This window comes from Dendrobates tinctorius, unplaced genomic scaffold, assembly GCF_039654945.1.
Source record: "Dendrobates tinctorius isolate UK_male_01 unplaced genomic scaffold, ASM3965494v1 ptg000143l, whole genome shotgun sequence".
Lineage (NCBI taxonomy): Eukaryota > Metazoa > Chordata > Amphibia > Anura > Dendrobatidae > Dendrobates > Dendrobates tinctorius.
In genome coordinates, this window is record NW_027361810.1 from 23,677,501 (window position 1) to 23,703,652 (window position 26,152).

Sequence of the window (26,152 nt, forward strand, 5' to 3'; positions counted from 1 at the left end):
CTCAGTGTTTTCGTACACACACTCATCTGTACAACCACTCCGGCCGTGTTATCGGTGTTTTCGTACACACACTCCTCTGTACAGCCGCTCCGGCCGTGTTCTCATACACACACTCCTCTGTACAGCCGCTCCGGCGGTGTTCTCGGTGTTTTCATACACACACTCCTCTGTACAGTCGCTCTGGCCGTGTTCTCATACACACACTCCTCTGTACAGCCGCTCCGGCGGTGTTCTCGGTGTTTTCATACACACATTCCTCTGTACAGCTACTTCAGCCGTGTTCTGTGTTTTCGTACACACACGTCTCTGTACAGCCGCTCCGGCCGTGTTCTCATACACACACTCCTCTGTACAGTCGCTCTGGCCGTGTTCTCATACACACACTCCTCTGTACAGCCGCTCCGGCGGTGTTCTCGGTGTTCTCATACACACATTCCTCTGTACAGCTACTTCAGCCGTGTTCTGTGTTTTCGTACACACACTTCTCTGTACAGCCGCTCCGGCCGTGTTCTCAGTGTTTTCGTACACACACTCCTCTGTACAGCCACTCCGGCCGTGTTCTCGGTGTTTTCGTACACACACTCCTCTGTACAGCCGCTCCGGCCGTGTTCTCGGTGTTTTCGTACACACACTCCTCTGTACAGCCGCTCCGACCGTGTTCTCATACACACACTCCTCTGTACAGCCGCTCCGGCGGTGTTCTCGGTGTTTTCATGCACACACTCCTCTGTACAGCCGCTCCGGCTGTGTTCTCATACACACACTCCTCTGTACAGCCGCTCCGGTGGTGTTCTCGGTGTTTTCATACACACATTCCTCTGTACAGCTACTTCAGCCGTGTTCTCTGTGTTTTCGTACACACACTCATCTGTACAGCTGCTCCGGCCGTGTTCTCGTACACACACTCCTCTGTACAGCCGCTCCGGCCGTGTTCTCGGTGTTTTCGTACCCCCACTCATCTGTACAGCCGCTCCACCCGTGTTCTCGTACACACACTCCTCTGTAGAGCTGCTCCGACCGTGTTCTCGTACACACAATCCTCTGTACAGCCTCTCCGGCTGTGTACTCAGTGTTTTCGTACCCACACTCATCTGTACACACACTCCTCTGTACAGCCGCTCCGGCCGTGTTCTCGGTGTTTTCGTACACACACTCATCTGTACAGCTGCTCCAGCTGTGTTCTCGTACACACACTCATCTGTACAGCCGCTCCAGCCGTGTTCTCAGTGATTTCGTACACACACTCATCTGTACAGCCGCTCTGGCCGTGTGCTCTGTGTTTTCATACTCACACTCTTCTGTACAGCCGCTCCGGCCGTGTTCTCGTACACACACTCCTCTGTACAGCCGCTCCAGCCGTGTTCTCGTACACACACTCCTCTGTACAGCCGCTCCGGCCGTGTTCTCGGTGTTTTCGTACACACACTCATCTGTACAGCCGCTCCAGCTGTGTTCTCGGTGTTTTCGTACACACACTCATCTGTACAGCCGCTCCAGCCGTGTTCTCGGTGATTTCGTACACACACTCCTCTGTACAGCCGCTCCGGCCGTGTTCTCGGTGTTTTCGTACACACACCTCTGTACAGCCGCTCCGGCCGTGTTCTCGGTGTTTTCGTACACACACTCCTCTGTACAGCCGCTCCGGCCGTGTTCTCTGTGTTTTCGTACACACACTCCTCTGTACAGCCGCTCCGGCCGTGTTCTCGGTGTTTTCGTACACACACCTCTGTACAGCCGCTCCGGCCGTGTTCTCGGTGTTTTCGTACACACACTCCTCTGTACAGTCGCTCCGGCCGTGTTCTCTGTGTTTTCGTACACACACTCCTCTGTACAGCCGCTCTGGCCGTGTTCTCGGTGTTTTCGTACACACACTCCTCTGTACAGTCGCTCCGGCCGTGTTCTCGGTGTTTTCGTACACACACTCCTCTGTACAGCCGCTCCGGCCGTGTTCTCGGTGTTTTCGTACACACACTCCTCTGTACATCCGCTCCGGCAGTGTTCTCAGTGTTCTCGTACACACACTCCTCTGTACAGCTACTCCAGCCGTGTTCTCTGTGTTTTCGTACACACACTCCTCTGTACAGCCGCTCCGGCCGTATTATCAGTGTTTTCGTACACATACTTATCTGTACAGCCGCTCTGGCCGTGTTCTCGGTGTTTTCGTACGCTCACTCCTCTGTACAGCCGCTCCGGCCGTGTTCTCGTACACACACTCCTCCGTACAGCCGCTCCGGCCGTGTTCACGGTGTTTTCGTACACACACTCTTCTGTACAGCAGCTCCGGCCGTGTTCTCAGTGTTTTTGTAAACACACTCATCTGTACAGCCGCTCCGGCCGTGTTCTCGGTGTTTTCGTACACACACTCCTCTGTACAGCCGCTCCGGCCGTGTTCTCAGTGTTTTCGTACACACACTCCTCTGTACAGCTGCTCCGGCCGTGTTCTCAGTGTGTTCGTACACACACTCCTCTGTACAGCCGCTCCGGCCGTGTTCTCAGTGTTTTCGTACACACACTCCTCTGTACAGCCGCTCCGGCCGTGTTCTCGGTGGTTTCGTACACACACTCCTCTGGACAGCCGCTCCGGCCGTGTACAGCTGCTCCGGCCATGTTCTCAGTGTTTTCGTACACACACTCCTCTGTACAGCTGCTCCAGCCGTGTTCTCGGTGGTTTCGAACACACACTTCTCTGTACAGCCGCTCCGGCCGTGTTCTCGTACACACACTCCTCTGTACAGTCGCTCCGGCCGTGTTCTCGGTGTTTTCGTACACACACTTCTCTGTACAGCCGCTCCGACCGTGTTCTCGGTGTTTTCGTGCACACACTCCTCTGTACAGCCGCTCCGGCCGTGTTCTCGGTGTTTTTTTTCGTACACACTCTTCTCTGTACAGCCGCTCCGGCCGTGTTCTCGGTGGTTTCATACACACACTCCTCTGTACAGCCGCTGCGGCCGTGTTCTCAGTGTTTTCGTACACACACTTCTCTGTACAGCTGCTCCGGCAGTGTTCTCGGTGTCTTCGTGCACACACTCCTCTGTACAGCCGCTTCGGCCGTGTTCTCAGTGTTTTCGTACACACACTCCTCTGTACAGCCGCTCCGGCCCTGTTCTCAGTGTTTTTGTACCCACACTCATCTGTACACACACTCCAGCCGTGTTCTCGGTGTTTTCGTACACACACTCCTCTGTACACACACTCCTCTGTACAGGCGCTCCGGCCGTGTTCTCGGTGTTTTCGTACACACACTCCTCTGTACAGCCGCTCCGGCCGTGTTCTCGGTGTTTTCGTGCACACACTCCTCTGTACAGCCGCTCCGGCCGTGTTCTCGGTGTTTTCGTACACACACTCCTCTGTACAGTTGCTCCGGCCGTGTTCTCGGTGTTTTCGTACACACACTCCTCTGTACAGCTGCTCCGGCCATGTTCTCAGTGTTTTCGTACACACACTCCTCTGTACAGCTGCTTCAGCCATGTTCTCGGTGGTTTCGTACACACACTTCTCTGTACAGCCGCTTCGGCCGTGTTCTTGGTGTTTTCATACACACACTTCTCTGTACAGCCGCTCCGACCGTGTTCTCGGTGTTTTCGTGCACACACTCCTCTGTACAGCCGCTCCGGCCGTGTTCTCGGTGTTTTCGTACACTCTCTTCTCTGTACAGCCGCTCCGGCCGTGTTCTCAGTGTTTTCGTACACACACTCCTCTGTACAGTCGCTCCGGCCGTGTTCTCGGTGTTTTCGTGCACACCCTCCTCTGTACAGCCGCTCCGGCCGTGTTCTCGGTGTTTTCGTACACACACTCCTCTGTACAGCCACTCCGGCCGTGTTCTCGGTGTTTTCGTGCACACACTCCTCTGTACAGCCGTTCCGGCCGTGTTCTCGGTGTTTTCGTGCACACACTCCTCTGTACAGCCGTTCCGGCCGTGTTCTCAGTGTTTTCGTACACACACTCCTCTGTACAGCCACTCCGGCCGTGTTCTCGGTGTTTTCGTGCACACACTCCTCTGTACAGCCGCTCCGGCCGTGTTCTCGGTGTTTTCGTGCACACACTCCTCTGTACAGCCACTCCGGCCGTGTTCTAAGTGTTTTCGTACACACACTCCTCTGTACAGCCGCTCCGGCCGTGTTCTCGGTGTTTTCGTGCACACACTCCTCTGTACAGCCACTCCGGCCGTGTTCTCGGTGTTTTCGTGCACACACTCCTCTGTACAGCCGTTCCGGCTGTGTTCTCAGTGTTTTCGTACAGACACTCCTCTGTACAGCCGCTCCGGCCGTGTTCTCGGTGTTTTCGTGCACACACTCCTCTGTACAGCCGCTCCGGCCGTGTTCTCGGTGTTTTCGTGCACACACTCCTCTGTACAGCCGCTCCGGCCGTGTTCTCGGTGTTTTCGTACACACACTCCTCTGTACAGTTGCTCCGGCCGTGTTCTCGGTGTTTTCGTACACACACTCCTCTGTACAGCTGCTCCGGCCATGTTCTCAGTGTTTTCGTACACACACTCCTCTGTACAGCTGCTCCGGCCATGTTCTCGGTGGTTTCGTACACACACTTCTCTGTACAGCCGCTTCGGCCGTGTTCTTGGTGTTTTTATACACACACTTCTCTGTACAGCCGCTCCGACCGTGTTCTCTGTGTTTTCGTGCACACACTCCTCTGTACAGCCGCTCCGGCCGTGTTCTCAGTGTTTTCGTACACACACTCCTCTGTACAGTCGCTCCGGCCGTGTTCTCGGTGTTTTCGTGCACACACTCCTCTGTACAGCCGCTCCGGCCGTGTTCTCGGTGTTTTCGTACACACACTCCTCTGTACAGCCACTCCGGCCGTGTTCTCGGTGTTTTCGTGCACACACTCCTCTGTACAGCCATTCCGGCCGTGTTCTCGGTGTTTTCGTGCACACACTCCTCTGTACAGCCGTTCCGGCCGTGTTCTCGGTGTTTTCGTGCACACACTCCTCTGTACAGCCGCTCCGGCCGTGTTCTCGGTGTTTTCGTGCACACACTCCTATGTACAGCCGTTCCGGCTGTGTTCTCGGTGTTTTCGTACACACACTCCTCTGTACAGCCGCTCCGGCTGTGTTCTCGGTGTTTTCGTGCACACACTCCTCTGTACAGCCGCTCCGGCCGTGTTCTCGGTGTTTTCGTGCACACACTCCTCTGTACAGCCGTTCCGGCCGTGTTCTCGGTGTTTTCGTACACACACTCCTCTGTACAGCCGCTCCGGTCGTGTTCTCTGTGTTTTCGTACACACACTCCTCTGTACAGTCGCTCCGGCCGTTTTCTCTGTGTTTTCGTACACACACTCCTCTGTACAGCCGTTCCGGCCGTGTTCTCTGTGTTTTCGTACACACACTCCTCTGTACAGCCACTCCGGCCGTGTTCTCAGTGTTTTCGTACACAAACTCCTCTGTACAGCCGCTCCGGCCGTGTTCTCTGTGTTTTCGTACACACACTCCTCTGTATAGCCGTTCCGGCCGTGTTCTCGGTGTTTTCGTACACACACTCCTCTGTACAGCCACTCCGGCCGTGTTCTCCGTGTTTTCGTACACACACTCCTCTGTACAGTCGCTCCGGCCGTGTTCTCTGTGTTTTCGTACACACACTCCTCTGTACAGCCGTTCCGGCCGTGTTCTCGGTGTTTTCGTACACACACTCCTCTGTACAGCCACTCCGGCCGTGTTCTCGGTGTTTTCGTACACACACTCCTCTGTACAGCCGCTCCGGCCGTGTTCTCTGTGTTTTCGTACACACACTCCTCTGTACAGTCGCTCCGGCCGTTTTCTCGGTGTTTTCGTACACACACTCCTCTGTACAGCCGTTCCGGCCGTGTTCTCGGTGTTTTCGTACACACACTCCTCTGTACAGTTGCTCCGGCCGTGTTCTCGGTGTTTTCGTACACACACTCCTCTGTACAGCCGTTCCGGCCGTTTTCTCGGTGTTTTCGTACACACACTCCTCTGTACAGCCGTTGCGGCCGTGTTCTCTGTGTTTTCGTACACACACTCCTCTGTACAGTCGCTCCGGCCGTTTTCTCGGTGTTTTCGTACACACACTCCTCTGTATAGCCGTTCCGGCCGTGTTCTCGGTGTTTTCGTACACACACTCCTCTGTACAGTTGCTCCGGCCGTTTTCTCAGTGTTTTCGTACACACACTCCTCTGTACAGCCGCTCCGGCCGTGTTCTCTGTGTTTTCGTACACACACTCCTCTGTACAGTCGCTCCGGCCGTTTTCTCGGTGTTTTCGTACACACACTCCTCTGTACAGTCGCTCCGGCCGTTTTCTCGGTGTTTTCGTACACACACTCCTCTGTACAGCCGCTCCGGCCGTGTTCTCTGTGTTTTCGTACACACACTCCTCTGTACAGTTGCTCCGGCACGAGGCTGAAGTTGGTTGCTTATTTGGAGGTTTAGTTGGTATCTTATTCGCCAGCTTCTTATTCGGCAAATTTTTCTTTTTCTGTTTTTTTATAGGTTTAACAAGAAAAAATAAGCATCACAATAATAAAAAAACAATGCAGCGAGGTGCCCTGATGTGAATACACTTAAAATCAGCATCATAAATTATAAAACTGGCACAAAAATGGTCATCAAAGGGCATTAATGAAAGGGTTAAGTGACTTTGGGCCACTGATATCACACTGCAGATGTATAGAACAAGGAGCCCCACATCAAACCCAGGTCCCTCCAGCCTGGCCCAAATGGGTTCTGGGCATCAGAATTGGCATCAAAGTGGGCAAACAGCCAATTTTCACAGATTTGAATAAGGCTAGTTTCACTCTAGCGTTACAGGGCGCAGCGCCATGCGATCAGCGTACCCTATATTTAGCGTTGGGTACGCCGGTCGTGTGTTGGCACACTTTTGCCGCTGCAACCACCCTTTTGGCGCTGTGCCGACGTATGCCAAACGCACTGTGTTGCATTTTTGTGCGCTCGGCGCAGCGCCAAAAGGGTGGATGCGCCGGCAAAAGTGTGCCAGCACACGACCGGCGTACCCAACGCTAAATATAGGGTACGCTGGTGGCATGCAGCATCATGCGATCAGAGGAGGAGCTGACCGGAGGGGGCGCGGCCGATGTGGCGCCCGTGCGCTGCGCCCTGTAACTCGTGTGAAAGTAGCCTAACTGATGTTTTTAAGGGGTTAAATGACTTTGGGCCACAGACATCACACTAAGAATACACAGATAGTGATGCCCCGCATCAAACCCAGGTCCCTCCAGCCCACTTTGATGCCCAGAACCCATTTGGGCCGGGCCGGGAGGTCCTGGGTTTGATGCGGGGCATCACTATCTGTGTATTCTTAGTGTGATGTCTGTGGCCCAATGTCATTTAACCCTTTCACCCTTTGGTGCCCATTTTTGTGCCAGTTTTATAATTTTTGTCGCTGATTTTAAGTGTATTCACATCATTATCTTTTGTTGATACACCTGGAAAAAAAAAAAACAGAAAAGCAAAAATTGCCGAATAAGAAACCAAACTTCAGCCTGGCCGCTCCGGCCGTGCTCTCTCTCTGCTCTGGAGATTGCCGGCTGTCACCTGCGCGCCCCCGCCGCTCTCGCTCGCACAGTGCGCGTGCCAGCGGCGGCCTCCTCCTCCTCGCTGTGCGCGCTCCCGCCCGTGCCGCCGCCCGCGGGGGCTGCTGGGATCGCTCGCCGCCTTGGTAATGTCCGCCATGTTTGCCATGGCGCAGGGAGCGGATCGAGCCAACAAAACCCGGATCTAGGCACGAAGACCCGCCGCCCGGAGCGCCTCTTTCCGCCCCTCACCGTGTCTCGGGGGCCCCATGAGTCGGCGGGGGGTGAGAGCAGGCGGTTTGGGGGGGTCCTTCTGACCGACATTTTTAGTTTTTTTTTTTATTTTTTTTTATTTTTTTATTTTTTTTCTTCCTCGCGCCCCCTCCCTCTCCCCCGGCCGTGGCGACAATGAGTAAACTGTCGTTCCGAGCGCGGGCACTGGATGCTGCCAAACCGCTGCCCATATACCGGGGCAAGGACATGCCCGACCTCAACGACTGCGTGTCCATTAACCGGGCCGTGCCGCAGATGCCCACGGGGATGGAGAAGGAGGAGGAATCGGTAGGTAATCCTTTTGTCAGACATTTTGTATTCAGGAAAGGTACTTACGCCGGCCGGCTGCGCAGAGCGCGCTCTATCCTGTCTGGCTTACGTCACGTAGGGGAGGTGGACGGCCCAGGCTGGCGTAGTTGGCGGGAGCCGCCATATTGTTGCGTCCAGAGTCTACGTCACAGTGTGCGGGCCGCTCTGCGTCTGCGTAACATGCGCTGTGAATAGGAAGTGTGCGTAACTCTGCCCGGCAGGTTTGAGAACAGCTGTGGAGGTGTGAGCTGCTGCTGCTCCTGGCCCGCCTGTTAAAGATGTGCTGCAGCAGCACTGATGCAAAGTGTTCATTATCTCATGATTTATACATACTTCTCTGGCTTTAGTTCAGTTGTGTCTCTGATGTAATAATATTTAACATGAATGTGACATATATTGGAGCTTCTCCCTGGACCAATGCAATGGCCACATGTGTGTATATGATGCCACTTTCATGTCATTTCACTTTTTCTTTCGATGGAAGTGAATTGGAATATTGGGATATTTATTAATGCTTTAACCCTTTCAGGAAAGGGTCATTTTAAATTTTTTTTCCTTTTATTTTTCTTTTTAACTTTACTTATTTTTTTTTACATTTTTCAATACGAAGGCTCTTATATATTTTTTTTTTTTTTTTAGGAGACTATTTGCGTTAGTTTTATATTTTTCATAGCTCTGACTTGTACGAACACAACAGTACCATTTTATGTATGTATTTTTTTTATTATTTTGCATTTGGAAAGGCAGCTGATTAAATTTTTTTTTACATTTATTTTCTTAGCCCACATGGATTGCTTTCACTTGAGCTAACATTGACAATTGGCTGACATGAAGGACCACAATGGCCGCGATTGGGGCCTTTATTAGATCTCTATCTGCCATTGCAATCCATTGGCATCCCGCAATCACTTCATACATGCTCACCAGCTGCAATGATTGTCTGTGGCATCCAAGCGGATAAGCTGCTGCTGGCACCTGCCCGGTATAGAGCGGGTTTGCTCCTGAGCCCACTCTACGGGTACACCTATACGGTGTAGCGTAAAGGGGTCAATATGTGAGGATCAGATCTACTTTATTTTAGTGCTCTAATTCCTAAATTGTGTAGGATACGGCGACTGTTATTAGGGTGCATTCCACACTGATTTCTGCAATTCACAAGGGCAGAATTATATTTATCGCCATTTACTCTACCTCTGTGGAATTTGCAGCTAATTCTATATTTCATTTAATTATTTTTTTTGCCTCTATCTAAGGGCTTATGCAGATGTCCGAGATCGGACCCCAATGCACAGCCTGTCTACAGCTCTCCTGACCCGAGCGTGAGAGCCTCATAGAAATACATAGGGTGCGGCTGGGAGACCCGCGACCATTCCGTACGTTGCTTTTAGATTTCGGACCACTCTGCACAGACATCTATCTGAATGAGGCTTAAAAGGTGAAAATCCACAGAAGAAATTGATATTCCCTGGATTCAAAATCTGCACCACTTGTCAATTTGCACCCATTTTTTCTCCCACTGTGTGTGTGTATGTGAGATTTGGTAAAACTTTGCGGCGTAGCTGCTCCTTGTCAACAAACTCTAAAGGCCCTTTTACATTTAGCGATGCACCAGGGATCCCGACCACGATACGACCCGGTCAGGATCGCTGGTGCATCGCTAAGTGGTCGCTAGTGAGCTGCCAAACAGGCAGATCTCACAGAGATACAGCGGACGATACTTACCTTTCAGACGCGGCGATCCTGACGTCCTCGCGTCCACACGTCACTCGTCGGCGTCAGCAGGAAGCGCCCGACGAGAAATGGAGCTGCACGATCAGCGATGGACAACGGGGGAGCCGGTCGGAGATAAGTAACACACATCGCGATATCGCTATAACGTCACAAAATCTGTGATGTTATAGCGATATTGCTAGCGATATCGCTATGTGTAAAACCCCCTTAAGGCTATGTGCACACATTGCGGAAGTTACCGCGGGAATTCCATTCCGCGGGAAAACCGCATTTTAAATTCCCACGATTTTCCCGCAGAAAAACTAGCGATTTGCAAGCGTACTTAGCTTGCAGAACACTAGCGTTTTCCAAGCGATCTGTAGCATCGCTTGGAAAACTGATTGACAGTTTGGTCACACTCGTCAAACTTAGTGTTTGACGAGTGTGACCAACTTTTTACTATTGAGGCTGCCTATGCAGCATCAGTAGTAAAAAGATCTAATGTTAAAAATAAAAAATAGTGTTTTTCTCACCTTCCGGCGTCCCGCGCAGCGTTCCCGATCAACGCGATGCTGCCGGCAGGTCCCGTTCCCAGTGATGCATTGCACCAAAGACCTTTGATGGCGTCGCGATATCGCGAGACTGTGACATCATCAAAGGTCATTGCTGCAATGCATCACTGGGAACGGGACCTGCCTGCAACATTGCTGAAGCCTGGTGACGCTGTGAGGGACATTGGAAGGGTGAGTATGATGATTTTTTAATTCTATTTTTTACAGGGATATGGTACCCACAGCCTGGAGGACAGTCTCCTCTCCTCCAGACCGTGGGTACCATCCGCAAATGTTCTGCTTACTTTTCGCATGGTCGGCACAGCCACATGCGGAAAGTAAGCAGAACAGTGCATTCCTATGTGGGCGGAATCGCCGTGATTCTGCAAATTAATGTGAATGCAGCGTATTTTTCCGCAATGCGATTCCGCCGCGGGAAAGTCTGCAGCATTAGCACAGCATTGCTAATCCCATAGGATTGCATGAGATGCAGTTTTTTTGCCGCAAAATCACGCGTTAAAAACCGCCGCGAAAAAACGGCAACGTGTGAACGCTGCCTAAAGGGTGTCATCCACCGAATGCAGTGTGGGTGAAAAGTTGAACCACATCCTAGCACCTTGTGAGAGACGTTGTGGCTACTGTTGGGGTATTTATGGAAATTTCTGCAACTGTCTTATTCGTCTGAATGAGACTTGCACTAAATACCAATTTTAGGCCTTATGGAAGTACGATCTGTTCACATGATACCATATATCCTGTTCAGATTTCTGGCTGCATAACTGAAAAAAAAAAGGTGAGGTTGATTAGATTGTCCACCACTGGAGACAAGAATTTATTTTTTTCTATTGTAATATATGTATTAGCTTAGGGAATAAAAATCATTGTTGCAATTCGGTTTAATTAAAAATGCTGCAGTTTTGCTTTTAACCCCTTCCTGACATCCGACGTACTATCCCGTCCACGGTACCCGGGCCCGTATGACCGTGGACGGGATAGTACGTCTACCGCGATCAGCGGCGCCCACGTGGTGAGCGCCGCTGATCGCGGCCGGGTGTCAGCTGATTATCACAGCTGACACCCGGCACTATGTGTCAGGGGCGGTCACGGACCGCCCCCAACACGTTAACCCCTTGCACACCGCGATCAAACATGATCGCGGTGTACCGGGAGTTAAAGGGAAGCATCGGCAGGGAGGGGGCTCCCTCCGTGCTTCCCTGATCCCCCCCACGGCAGCGCAATGTGCAGCGCTGCTGCGGGGGGCTCCTTTCCTCCAGGCCCCCGAATCCAAGATGGCGACGGGGGCCTTCGGGGACCTGAGGAAGCTGGCTTCCTCAGTGCCTGCAAAGCGCAGGCAAGAGGAAGTCTTCTTCAATGCCTGTGACAGATTGCTGATCTGTCACAGTGATCTGTGATGTGACAGATCAGCGATCTGTCACAGGACAGTGATGTCCCACCTGGGACTATGTAATAAAGTAAAAAAAAAATAAAAAATGTAAAAATAAATTAAAAAAAATCACCAAATAAATTAGTAAAAAAAAAAAAAAAAATATTCCCCAATAAATTCATTTTTTGAAAATAATAAAAAAAAAAACAATAAAAGTACACATATTAGGTATCGCCGCGTTCGTAACGACCTGCCCTATAAAACTGTCCCATTAGTTAACCCCTTTAGCGAACCCCTTAAAAAATAAAAATAAAAAACGAAGCAGAAAATAATGATTTATTATCATACCGCCAAACAAAAAGTGTAATAACGCGCGATCAAAAAGACGCATATAAATATCCATGGTACCGCTGAAAACGTCATCTTGTCCCGCAAAAAACAATGCTGTGTGGCAGCTCATCAGCGAAAAAATAAAAAGTTATAGCTCGCAGAATAAAGCGATGCAAAAATAATTATTTTTTTATATAAAATAGTTTTCATTGCATAAAACCGACAAAACATAAAAAAACTACATAAATGAGGTATCGCTGTAACCGTACTGACCCGAAGAATAAAACCGCTTTATCAATTTTACCACACGCGGAACGGTGTAAACACACTCCCCCAAAAGAAATTCATGAAACGCTGGTTTTTGTTCATTCTGCGTCCCAAAAATAGTAATAAAAAGCGATCAAAAAATGTCACGTGCCCGAAAATGGTACCGATAAGAACGTCAACTCGTCTCGCAAAAAATAAGACCTCACATGACTCGGTGGGTCAAAATACGGAAAAATTATAGCTCTCAATATGTGGTGATGAAAAAACTATTTTTACAATAAAAAGCGTCTTTTAGCGTGCGACAGCTGCCAAACATAAAAACCGCCATAAATAGTAAATCAAACCCCCCGTTATCACCCCCTTAGTTAGGGAAAAATAATAAAATAAAAAAAATTTATTTATTTCCATTTTTCCGTTAGGGCTAGGGTTAGGGCTAGGGCTGAGATTAGGGTTAGGGGTGTGTTGGGGTTCGGGTTGGAGTTAGAATTGGGGGTTTCCACTGTTTGGGCACATCAGGGGCTCTCCAAATGCAACATTGCGTCTGATCTCAATTTCAGCCAATTCTGAGTTGAAAAAGTCATATGGTGCTCCTTCCCTTCCAAGCTCTGCCATGCGCCCAAACAGTGTTTTACCCCCACATGTAGGGTATCAGCCTACTCAGGACAAATTGCAAAACAATTTTTGGGGTCCAATTTCTCCTGTTACCCTTAGGAAAATAAAAATTTGGGGGCAAAAATATCATTTTTGTGGAAAAAAATGATTTTTTTATTTTCACGTCTGAGCGTTATAAACTTCTGTGAAGCACTTGGGGGTTCAAAGTGCTCACCACACATCTAGATAAGTTCCTTAGGGGGTCTAGTTTCCAAAATGGGGTCATTTGTGGGGGGTTTCCACTGTTTAGGTACATTAGGGGCTCTCCAAAGGCAACATGACACCCGCAGACCATTCCATCAATGTCTGCATTCCAAAACGTCACTACTTCCCTTCCGAGCCCTGACGTGTGTCCATACAGTAGTTTTCTCCCACATATGGGGTGTCAGCGTACTCATGACAAATTGGACAACAACTTTTGGGGTCCAATTTCTCCTGTTACCCTTGGGAAAATGAAAAAATTGGGGACTAATTGATCATGTTTGTGGAAAAAATACGATTTTTTTATTTTCATGCCCGGGCATTATAAACTTCTGTGAAGCCCTTGGGGGTTCAAAGTGCTCACCTCACATCTAGATAAGTTCCTTAGGGGGTCTAGTTTCCAAAATGGGGTCATTTGTGGGGGATTTCCACTGTTTAGGTACATTAGGGGCTCTCCAAAGGCAACATGACACCCGCAGACCATTTCATCAATGTCTGCATTCCAAAACGTGACTACTTCCCTTCCGAGCCCTGACGTGTGTCCATACAGTAGTTTTCTCCCACATATGGGGTGTCAGCGTACTCAGGACAAATTGGACAACAACTTTTGGGGTTCAATTTCTCCTGTTACCCTTGGGAAAATAAAAAAAATGGTGACTAAAAGATCATGTTTGTGGAAAAAATACGAATTTTTTATTTTCACGCCCGGGCGTTATAAACTTCTGTGAAGCACTGGGGGGTTCAAAGTGCTCACCACACATCTAGATAAATTCCTTGGGGGGTCTAGTTTACAAAATGGTGTCATTTGTGGGGGGTTTCCACTGTTTAGGTACATCAGGGGTTTTCCAATCGCGACATGGTGTCCGATCTCAATTCCAGCCAAAAACGTCAAATGGCGCTGCTTCCCTTCCGAGCTCTGCCATGCGCCCAAATAGTGGTTTACCCCCACATGTGGGGTATCAGCATACTCAGGACAAATTGCACAATAACTTTTAGGGTCCTGTTACCCTTGGGAAAATAAAAATTGGGGTGAAAAGATGATTTTTGTGGAAAAAATATGATTTTTTAATTGTACCGCTGTACGTTATAAACTTCTGTAAAGCCCTTGTGGGTTCAAAGTTCTCACCACATATCTAGATAAGTTCCTTGGGGGGGTCTAGTTTCCAAAATGGGGTCACTTGTAGGGGGTTTCCACTGTTTAGGTACATCAGGGACTCTCCAAACGTGACATGGCGTCCGATCTGAATTCCAGACAATTTTGCATTGAAAAAGTCAAACGGCGCTCCTTCCATTCTGAGCTCTGCCATGCGCCGAAACAGTCGTTCCCCCCCCCCCCCACAAATCAGGTATCAGCGTACTCAGGACAAATTGCACAATAACTTTTGCAGTCCAATTTATCCTGTTACCCTTGGTAAAATAAAAAAAATTGAACCTGAAGTATTTTTTTTGTGAAAAAAAGTTAGATGTTCATTTCTTTTTAAATATTCAAAAAAATTCCTGTGACGCACCTAATGGGTTAATAAACTTCTTGAATCTGGTTTTGAGCACCTTAAGGGGTGCAGTTTTTAGAATGGTGTCACTTTTGGGTATTTTCTATCATGTAGACTCCTCAAAGTGGCTTCAAATGTGATGTGGTCCTAAAAATAAAATGGTGTTGTAAAAATGAGAAATCGCTGGTCAACTTTTAACCCTTATAACTTCCTAACAAAAAAAAATTTTGGTTCCAAAATTGTGCTGATGTAAAGTAACCATGTGGGAAATGTTAGTTATCAAGTTTTTTGTGTGCCGTATCTCTGTGATTTAAGGGCATAAAAATTCAAAGTTGGAAAATTGCGAAATTTTCAAAATTTTTGCCAAATTTCCATTTTTTTCACAAATAAACGCAAGTTATTTGAATGAAATTTTACCACTAACATGAAGTACAATATGTCACGAGAAAACAATGTCAGAATCACCGGGATCAATGGAAGCGTTCCAGAGTTATTACCTCATAAAGGGACAGTGGTTAGAATTGTAAAAATTGGCTCGGTCATGAAAGTGCAAACCACCCTTGGGGGTGAAGGGGTTAAAGGCTGCACGTGCCCTGAGAGAGCGAGTTCACACGCGCGACCTCTGGCTCGAATTGGGACTTTTCTCCTGTGACCATAGACTAGGAACACTTTAGTCACACAAAAAAATCTGCATTTGATTTTCAGCCGTGATGTATCGTTAGACCAAGTCATTGTTAGTTTCACCTGATGTTGACATTTTATATGTGACTGTAGGTAAAGAAATAATTGCAGTCTGAAGGGAGGTTTTCCAATGTTAGACATTTTGGATGTATCCACAGAATATGCTAGAAGTGTCTAATGGCGGGTTAAGTCATTCTCTTCATGTGTTGGGGGGATCCAGAGATACGACCCTTTCTCCCTTGTCGTATCCTGTTAAAATATTAATCTATTACATGAGAATTCCCAGAAATGGACCGCAACTTATGGAGTATTATCATTGGCAAAGACTGGTGTGGAACTGAAGACCCCCATATATATCAAATGGCTCTTGGGCAAATAGTCGATGGCCCATAGCTATCCTTGCCATACACAGGACTGATAAGCTTGGCCGAGCATTCCTGCATTCACTGAAAGTTGTCCGAGCCCACCAGCCATCTGATATGTACCGGGGATGTTTGGCAGTCGCTTTTTGCCACTTTCCCCTTTAAAACACATGAATGATCAGCTGAGGTGAGCGCTCATTTGTGTGGCTATTTGCTGAATGAACATTGGGCCTACAGTTGATTGGGGAGGCTTTTTTTTTGGGAATGGTGTGGGGAGTCTCTGTCCTCAGACATCCAACAAGCAAAACTTGACCTGTGAAAAGTTTTTCTTCTAAAAGTGCACTTGTTCTTTAAACAAACTTTTTCTTACCTTCTTGAGTCACATCAGTGGAGGTGAATGGCGCAGATCTATTGAAGAATGACGGCACGTGTTGCTGTGAGGGGCAACCAGTGTCTTGCTCACAGTCATGTAAATTTAATAATGCTGGATTTCTGGTGTCAAGCACTCGGTATTCTGCCAAAAAATGTTTGCCAGGTTGTGCCTCTAGATCATAGATGTTCACCATCACTTTTCTGAAACTTAAATAACTTTCTTTGATTTTATTTTAATTGTTAGATATAGTCTATTTATTAGCTGCTATTGAATAGAGACACGGGTCACATTACAGCGGTTTTATCATCATCATCCTCTTTCTTCTGGAGGTCACCGCTCCTCTTCCAGCTTCTTCCTTGTTGCACCTCTGGTCTGAACTGCGTGCTTTCACATGCTCTTAGCAGAGGCAGCTTTTCCTCTGCAGCCTCAGACTAATGCAGAGCCACTGAAATGCTCAGAATCTGACCGGCTTCACAGTCGCTCTTGCAGACTCGAACAGAAAGCGTGCAAGCGCCAACACTTTGTCTATGAAACTGACCACTCTAATAGATCATAGAGGTGGCCAGTAACCTGGGCAGACAACAATAAACTATAGAATGAAAAGTGCCTCCATTCTTCAGAATAGAGGATTTTTAATAAGAGGTAAATTTCAAAGTTGCTTTGATTTTACAAACATTCAACTTTACCCACATAGTAAGATGAGACAACCCCTTTAAAGAGAATCTTTCCGCTGTCCTTTTTTTTTTTTTTTTTTTTGCTATGTAATCTGAGGGCCGCATGAGGTAGGTGCAGAGACACCGATTCCAGCGTTGTCACTTACTGTGCTGCTTGCTGTAGTTTTGATAACCTCTTGCTGATAAAACTAGGGCTAGTAAACCTGCTGCCAGTTTAGTCAGGCATATTCATGAGCACCCACCACTGACTGGCAGCTTCCTGTGTACACTGTACATGGGCAGAGACCTACTAATCAGTGTTGTGGGCAGGGGTGTACTGAGCTCAGTATTTAGGGCCCTTCTAGATGTACAGCAGATGAAACAGTGATTATCAAAATGTCAGCAAGCAGCTCGGTAAGTAACACATTGCTGAGATCAGGGTCTCTCACTCTACATCATGTTGAGCTCAGATTATATGGAAAACACTTTGGAACAGATTCCTTTTAGGTTTACCTCTCTTAAAGCACCACTCCAGCGTTTTTCTTTATTTCAGCGCTGGAATGGAGCACCTAATATTATACTCACCAGCCCACGTCTTCAGCTCTTCCTGGCTTTGCTCCGGTCCTGCGCCGTTATCTTATAACCACAATTTCTAACCAACTGGAAGTCAGTGCTAACAATCACAAGTTCTCAGTATAAAGTCTAGGAGAGCCTCGTTCCAGTTTTGTTTTGGCTTTCATAGACGTGAATTAAAAAGTGACTTCTGGCTCGCCCAGCAAACACTGGAGTGATCCCACAGGTCGTAATTAGTGATGAGAGAGTATACTCATTGCTCGGGTGTCCTCCGAGTATTTTGGCGTGCTCGGAGACTTAGTTTTCATCGTCTTATCTACATGATTTGCGACTGCTAGACAGCCTGAATACATGTGGGAATTCCCTAACAAACAGGCATTCCACATATGTGTTCAAGCTGTCTAGCAGTCACAAATCATGCAGCTGAGACTACGAAAACTAAATCTCCGAGCACGCCAAAATACTCGGAGGACAGCATGCTCGGGAAAACCCGAGCAACGAGTATACTCGCTCATCACTAATCATAATCTGCTGAAGACTGACTGGAACGGCGCCGATAGCAGATGAAGGCGGCTGATGAGCAGAAGACCGGGGACAGGGACCACTCCAGTGATGCAATTAAAAAAAATGCTGGAGTGATGTTTTAATATTGTATATTATTCAGAACAGTTAAGTTTTTTTTCTCCATTACATGCTATTAGGGTATGTGCACACTTTGCGGTTTCCGCAGCGTTTTTGGCTCTGCAGAAACGCAGCAGATTCTGCTGCGTTGTACAGTACCTTTATTTCCTATGGAAATAAAAAAAAGCTGTGCACATGCTGCGTTTTTTTCCGTGCGGTTTTGCTGCGGTTTTCAAAACGCAGCATGTCAATTGTTTGGTGCAGAAACGCTGCAGTTTTACACCTCATCCATTATGAGGTGTAAAACCGCAGGGCAAAACCGCAGAAAAACCGCAGCACTTTGTCCTGCGGATATCCTGCGGTTTTCTCTACAAAATCCGCAGAGACAAAAAACTATGTGTGCACATACCCTTATATCTCTTCGATTCTAGGAAACAATAATAGTTTTAGTAGTTTTATCACAAAAACCAATAGGTTAAATATGTCATCATGCTGCCAAGTAATGTCACTTCTTGCATGTTTGTAACTATTTGGGATGTATTTTTCATACTTCAATATAGAAACTTTCAACACTAAATTGCACAGCGTGACAACATATCCACCCTATCATGCACGATTCCCTTCAGCAGGAGCGTGTGAGGGGCGATATAATAAATGTTTGTTATAAATGCCTTTTTCCCTAGTAATTCGGGCAAAAATACTGCTGTGATATTGTAGATACATTTCCACTCTTCAATATGTCATTTTTTGAATCCAGTGATGACCTGTTCCGTGACTGGAGTCATAGATTGACCCTGAATTAAGGCTTTGAGCAAAGTACGCTCCCTCCCCTTTCAGGTTTTTGTCTGGTATTGATATCAACAGAGACTTGTAAATGTGATTTTCTGTGTGGTGGCAGTAATACTACATTGTTGCAGACCTCAGTGTTATTTGTATTGTGTCCAGGTGTATACATGCAACTTGTGATGGTGCAGCGTACAGAAGTGCAGCAGGATTGTATGTTCACATTACATTTTCTTATGTTCTAGTGGAATAAACTTTGTCACTTTTTCAGTCATGCTCTTATATTTCAAAACTTTCTGGATTTTGAAAGCAAAAATATAAATCCTTTGGCTTGTACAGGTCTAATGTGAACCTATGTTTCTATAGTTATGTTCTGCAAACCCTGATGTAGTCTGATCCCAGCAGTCACATGTGTCACCCTTCCACCCATCCCCTAATTCTAAGGGTGTGTGCACACACTGCAGATTCTGCTGCAGATCCGCAGCGGTTTTGCCTCTGGGGATACGCAACAGTTCCGCAGGCAGTGTACAGTATAATGTTATCCTATGTGTTTTCAAATCTGCAGTGCACACGCTGCAGATTTTTCCATGCGGAAAAGCCGTGGTTTGAAATCCGCAGCATGTCAATTCTTTCTGCGGTTTCCGCTGCGGTTTGACACCTATTCCATTGTCCAGGTGTCAAACTGCAGGCCAATACGCAGGGAAACCGCAGGTTAGTTTACCTGCGGTTTTACCTGTGGATCCGCACAGAAAAATCCGCATGTGAATCCACAGCATGTGCACATAGCCAAGGGGCTATCAAGTGACGTTTACCTCTACATCGTAAACAAGGGTCTCTGATGTTATGACCCCACACACCTGTCGACACAGACACGATTGGCAAGTATTGGGGCTCATGTCCTAAAGAAAATAAGTTAACCAAAGTACAGAACACTGAAGATTAATTTATAGTATTTATTTGACCTAATATTGGCATAATTATCACCAGTGTTCAGAAAGAAGTGGATTACCTAGATAATGGACAAAAGAGGCAGGAGACAAATAATTACTCAAACAAAAAGCCTTGATTAAAGTGGAATGGTAGCGCAAAAGTGTCTGTATTTAAGAACCAATATAAAAATATACATCAATGAAATATTCAGGAAAATCATCCTGTCAAAAGAAACCACTTCCGAAACACGCGTCGGGGAGTGCACTGTATTTAGGCATTGGTGGTATTTAAAGGTATAGACCCCCCTTTTCTGATTTTCTTTTATTGGATGATTTGGTTATATATACTTTATTTACTGTATGCACTGCACTATTGATTGTTGGTAGTTGATAGCTCATTTTGTCAACTCCCTCTTTTTATGCACTTCATACACTTGGAGAGATATACAGTATATGGTGATTGCCACGGGTCCTTTTCCGATACCACACAATCAACAGAGCAAGGGAAGTGTGAACAATCCCAAGACCTGTCAATGTCAATACCTGGATAAGAATGAAGTGATCAAACAGAGTCAGCATGGGTTTGTAACTAATAAGTCATGTCAGACTAACTTAATTTCCTTCTATGACGGTATCACTGATTGGGTGGATCAAGGAAATGCTGTAGATATAGTATATCTTGACTTCAGCAAAGCATTTGACAAAGTCTCTCATACAATCCTTATTGAAAAAATGACTAAGTATGGAATGGACAAGGCAACTGTTAGGTGGATTCATAACTGGCTTAGTGATCGGACCCAAAGAGTGGTCATAAATGGCTGCACATCCAGTTGGAAGAATGTCTCAAGTGGGGTACCACAGGGCTCTGTCCTGGGCCCTGTATTGTTCAACATCTTTATCAACGATTTAGATGAAGGAATTGAGGGTAAACTGATTAAATTTGCTGATGACACAAAGCTAGGAGGGATAGCTAATACTAGAGAAGAGAGAGAGAGGATTCAAAAAGATTTAAATAAACTGGAGAAGTGGGCAGCAACTAACAGAATGGTTTTTAACAGGGAGAAATGCAAAGTACTACATCTGGGCAATAAAAATGAAAAAAGCATATATAGAATGGGAGGAATAGGGCTAAGTGACAGCACATGTGAAAAAGACTTGGGTATACTAATAGATCACAGACTGAATATGAGTCAACAGTGTGATGCAGCAGCAAAAAAGGCAAATGCAATTCTAGGATGTATTAACAGAAGCATACAGTCTAGATCACGTGAAGTCATTATTTCCCTCTACTCCTCTTTGGTCAGACCTCATCTGGAATATTGTGTCCAGTTTTGGGCACCACATTTTAAAAAAGACATCAACAAACTGGAGCAAGTTCAGAAAAGAGCGACCAGAATGGTGACCGGTCTGCAAACCCTGTCTTATGAGGAAAGGTTGCAGGATTTGGGAATGTTTAGTTTGCAAAAGAGAAGACTGAGAGGAGACTTAATAGCTGTCTACAAATATCTAAAGGGCTGTCACATTGTAGAAGGATCAACTTTATTCTCATTTGCACAAGGAAAGACTAGAAGCAATGGGAAGAAACTGAATGGGAGGAGACACAGATTAGATATTAGAAAAAACTTTTTGACAGTTAGAGTGATCAATGAGTGGAACAGGCTGCCATGAGAAGTGGTGAGTTCTCCTTCAATGGAAGTCTTCAAACAGAGGCTGGACAGACATCTGACTGGGATGATTTAGCGAATCCTGCTTTGAGCAGGGGGTTGGACCAGATGGCCCAGGAGGTCCCTTCCAACTCTACGATTCTATGATTCTATGACCTTTATTATAGGCAAAATTAGTAGGTCCATAAACAATCCACCACACTGAGGATACAATAGTCCAGAACACGAATGAAGTTCAGTAACAGGATAAAATGTCCAGGGAGATGAGAGTCCAATAACCAGCAGCCAGTGGATAAAATGGGTCCAAACGCTTCCCTTTCTCTCTGACGTGCTGTGTGATGAGATGAGATGTGGTCTCTCCATCTGAGGGTCTTTTATACCCCAGCAAGGTAAGCTATTTTTAGAATTCCCCACTGTCCTTCAGTACACCCTCACATTCTGTTCCCTCATTAGAAGTCAACCAACTAGTTTCATAATACAATGCACAATTAGCATATCAGTACACATCAATAGACATAGATAAACGCACACTATGTACAGTCAGGCTGCAGACAGTAAGTGAGTTAATTCAATTACCAGCCTTTTGGAAGGTAATTGAGACTCCAGACGATATGGGGAATACACAAAATTATACAAGGCCACAAGAAAACATTATGAAAATCAGTGAAATAGAAATATACACAAAATGATATCCACATAGCCTATCACACCATCACAGTGATTTTCCTGAATATTTAATTGATATATATTTTTATATTGGATCTTAAATACAGGCACTTTTTCTGATATGGTCTACCATTCCACTTTAATCAAGGCTTTTTGTTTGAGTAATTATTTGTCTCCTCCCTCTCTTGTCCATTATCTGGGTAATTTTGGTTCTGCTTCCTCAAGTCCTAATGAACAGTACACAGGCAGAGGTCCCAGCAGGTTTGTTAGAACCTCCCATAATCTGCAACTGCTCACCCCCGCTATGCAAGCGAGCAGCGCAGGATAAGCCCTTTAATAACCTAAGGAAAGTAGAAGAAGGGATAACAGCAGGCTGCGGCACAGGGTCTCTTTAGGTTTCTAATCTAAACATCTAGTTCTGCATAGGAGCTGTGTACTCGTCAGATAATTGAAAAGCTATTTTTTTATATTTAGTAGACCATTAGAAATGGTGTCTAATATACAGTATATATCTCTCTCACCCTACTAGTGTTCTCCCTTCCTATAACGACCTAACACTGATATCCTCAATAACCCAAACCTCCCACTCCCGTCTCCAAGACATCTCTTGTGCTGCACCAATTCTTTGGAATGTACTTACTACCCAGGACTACTTGATTAATTTCCAGAAGCCACATTTTTAAGTGTGCCCTAAAAATGCATTTCATTAGACTGACCTATCACTTAACGTAACTGATCTAATGGTTCCATCTTTGCCTTTTTCTCAGAATCTGGTCCCTCATATCATCTAGTTACTAGTGTTGAGCATTCCGATACTGCAAATATCGGGTATCGGCCGATATTCGCGGTATCGGAATTCCGATACTGAGTACCGATATTTTTACAATATCGAATACGGGATTCGGAAGTTCCCATAATGCTATCAGCCAGTTGTGTTAGCCATGTTAACTAATGGCATGGCTGTGATTGGCTGCTGAAATGATGTCATCATGATGCGCGGTCTGTAAGGGCCTGCCGGGGGTCTGTGCGTGTGTGTGTTTGCAGGCATCGTCCGATGGGACTACAAGTCCCATCGGGCTATGCCTGCTACAATGACAGTGATTGACACATTAGCCAATGATGGGACAGTAGTAGTCCCATCATCCGGCTAATGTGTTGAATGTAAAAAAAAAAAAAAAAAAATACATTCATACATACTACATTCATACATACTACATATATACTACATTCATACAGCATACATACTACATGATACATATATACTACATTCATACAGCATACATACTACATGATACATATATACTACATTCATACAACATACATACTACATATATACAACATTCATACAGCATGCATACTACATAATACATACATACTACATATACTACATTCATACAACATACATACTACATACATACATACTACATACAATACATTCATACAAAACATACATATAGGCACACAGTACATATAACAGAGTACATACTCACCATCACTTGTCACTTTGATCCCCGAAGCCAGTGTCATCTCACTGTAAAAAAAAATATTAAAATAACAAACAAGCAATATACTCCCTGATCCGCAGAAATCCACAAGTGTCCCATGACGATCTCCTGCAGTGCATTACTGAGAGGTTACTATAGTTCACTGGTCTCACTTTATGGCAAAAGCTGCGTGGGAACTTTCTCACACAGCAATGCCAAAAGTGAGACTAGGGACTATTTTTTTACAGTGGCGGAGGAGTACAGTGCGGAAGGATACCTATCTCCCGTCATTGTATTCCTGGTGCCCCTAGAGAGCGGTCGCATCAGCTTATGCTGCTGTTCTCCATCGGAGATCGTCGTGGGACACTCGTGGATTTCTGCGGATCAGGGAGTATATTGCTTGTTTTAATATTTTTTACAGATGACACTGGCTTCGGGGATCAAAGTGACAAGTGATGGTGAGTATGTACTCTGTTATATGTACTGTATGTCTATATGTATGTATTGTATGAATGTATTGTATGTTGTATGTCTGTAGCATATTTTATGTATGTTGTATGTCTGTAGTATGTATGTAGTATGTACAATGTATGTTGTATGAATGTAGTATATATGTAGTATGTACAATGTATGTATGTAGTATGTATGAATGTAGTATGTATGTTTGTATGTTGTATATACAGTTGGGTCCATATATATTTGGACAGAGACAACATTTTTCTAATTTTGGTTCTAGACATTACCACAATGAATTTTAAACAAAACAATTCAGATGCAGTTGAAGTTCAGACTTTCAGCTTTCATTTGAGGGAATCCACATTAAAATTGGATGAAGGGTTTAGGAGTTTCAGCTCCTTAAGGCCTGTTTCACACTTCCGTTTTTGTGTCCGCCAAACGGATCCGTTTCCGTTTTTTTGACGGAAACTGATGCAAACGGATCCGTTTTTTTAAAAACGGATCCGTTTTTTTGACGGATCTGCGGTAACCGTAATGGAAGTCTATGGGACAAAAAAAAAGGATCCTGCAAAAAATGGCGGATCCGTTTTTTTACGGAAAACAACGGATTTTGACGGATTTGAAAAAACGGAAGTGTGAAACAGGCCTAACATGTGCCACCCTGTTTTTAAAGGGACCAAAAGTAATTGGACATATTAAATAATATGTTCATTTCTAGTACTTGGTTGAAAACCCTTTGTTGGCAATGACTGCCTGAAGTCTTGAACTCATGGCCATCACCAGATGCTGTGTTTCCTCCTTTTTGATGCTCTGCCAGGCCTTCACTGCGGTGGTTTTCAGTCGCTGTTTGTTTGTGGGCCTTTCTGTCTGAAGTTTAGTCTTTAACAAGTGAAATGCATGCTCAATTGGGTTGAGATCAGGAGACTGACTTGGCCATTCAAGAATATTCCACTTCTTTGCTTTAATAAACTCCTGGGTTGCTTTGGCTTTATGTTTTGGGTCATTGTCCATCTGTAGTATGAAACAATGACCAATCAGTTTGGCTGCATTTGGCTGCATCTGAGCACACAGTATGGCTCTGAATACCTCAGAATTCATTCGGCTGCTTCTGTCCTGTGTCACATCATCAATAAACACTAGTGACCCAGTGCCACTGGCAGCCATGCATGCCCAAGCCATCACACTGCCTCCGCCGTGTTTTACAGATGATGTGGTATGCTTTGGATCATGAGCTGTACCACGCCTTCGCCATACTTTTCTCTTTCCATCATTCTGGTAGAGGTTGATCTTGGGTTCATCTGTCCAAAGAATGTTCTTCCAGAACTGTACTGGCTTTTTTAGATGTTTTTTAGCAAAGTCCAGTCTAGCCTTTTTATTCTTGATGCTTATGAGTGGCTTGCACCGTGCAGTGAACCCTCTGTATTTACTTTCATGCAGTCTTCTCTTTATGGTAGATTTGGATATTGATACGCCTACCTCTTGGAGAGTGTTGTTCACTTGGTTGGCTGTTGTGAAGGGGTTTCTCTTCACCATGGAGATTATTCTGCGATCATCCACCACTGTTGTCTTCCGTGGGTGCCCAGGTCTTCTTGCATTGATGAGTTCACCAGTGCTTTCTTTCTTTCTCAGGATGTACCAAACTGTAGATTTTGCCACTCCTAATGTTGCAGCAATTTCTCGGATGGGTTTTTCTGTTTTTGCAGCTTAAGGATGGCTTGTTTCACCTGCATGGAGAGCTCCTTTGGCCACATGTTTCCTTCACAGCAAAACCTTCCAAATGCGAGCACCACACCTCAAATCAACTCCAGGCCTTTTATCTGCTTAATTGAGAATGACATAACGAAGGGATTGCCCACACCTGTCCATGAAATAGCCTTGGAGTCAATTGTCCAATTACTTTTGGTCCCTTTAAAAACAGGGTGGCACATGTTAAGGAGCTGAAACGCCTAAACCCTTCATCCAATTTTAATGTGGATACCCTCAAATGAAAGCTGAAAGTCTGAACTTCAACTGCATCTGAATTGTTTTGTTTAAAATTCATTGTGGTAATGTCTAGAACCAAAATTAGAAAAATGTTGTCTCTGTCCAAAAATATCTATGGACCTAACTGAATGTAGTATGTATTTTGTATGAATGTAGTATGTATGTAGTATGTATGTATGCTGTATGAATGTAGTATGTATGGGTTTTTTTTTTTTTTTTAACATTCAACACATTAGCCGGATGATGGGACTACTACT

At 45.9% G+C, this 26,152-nt stretch overlaps 1 protein-coding gene and 1 long non-coding RNA gene across 2 annotated transcripts in view; one reads left to right on the plus strand and one right to left on the minus strand.

Annotated features, from left to right (window-relative positions):
• Positions 1-8,164, minus strand: part of LOC141049304 (uncharacterized) — a 46,503-nt gene extending 38,339 nt beyond the window's left edge. The window contains exon 1 of the long non-coding RNA XR_012220326.1: positions 8,111-8,164. This is a non-coding gene — a long non-coding RNA (uncharacterized lncRNA). The remainder of the gene's footprint in view (positions 1-8,110) is intronic.
• The window catches only part of EPC2 (enhancer of polycomb homolog 2), an 81,680-nt gene continuing 63,026 nt past the window's right edge, over positions 7,499-26,152 (plus strand). Inside the window, exon 1 of the mRNA XM_073545589.1 lies at positions 7,499-8,062. Coding sequence (XP_073401690.1) covers positions 7,910-8,062 — 153 coding nt within the window. The 5' untranslated portion in view covers positions 7,499-7,909. The remainder of the gene's footprint in view (positions 8,063-26,152) is intronic.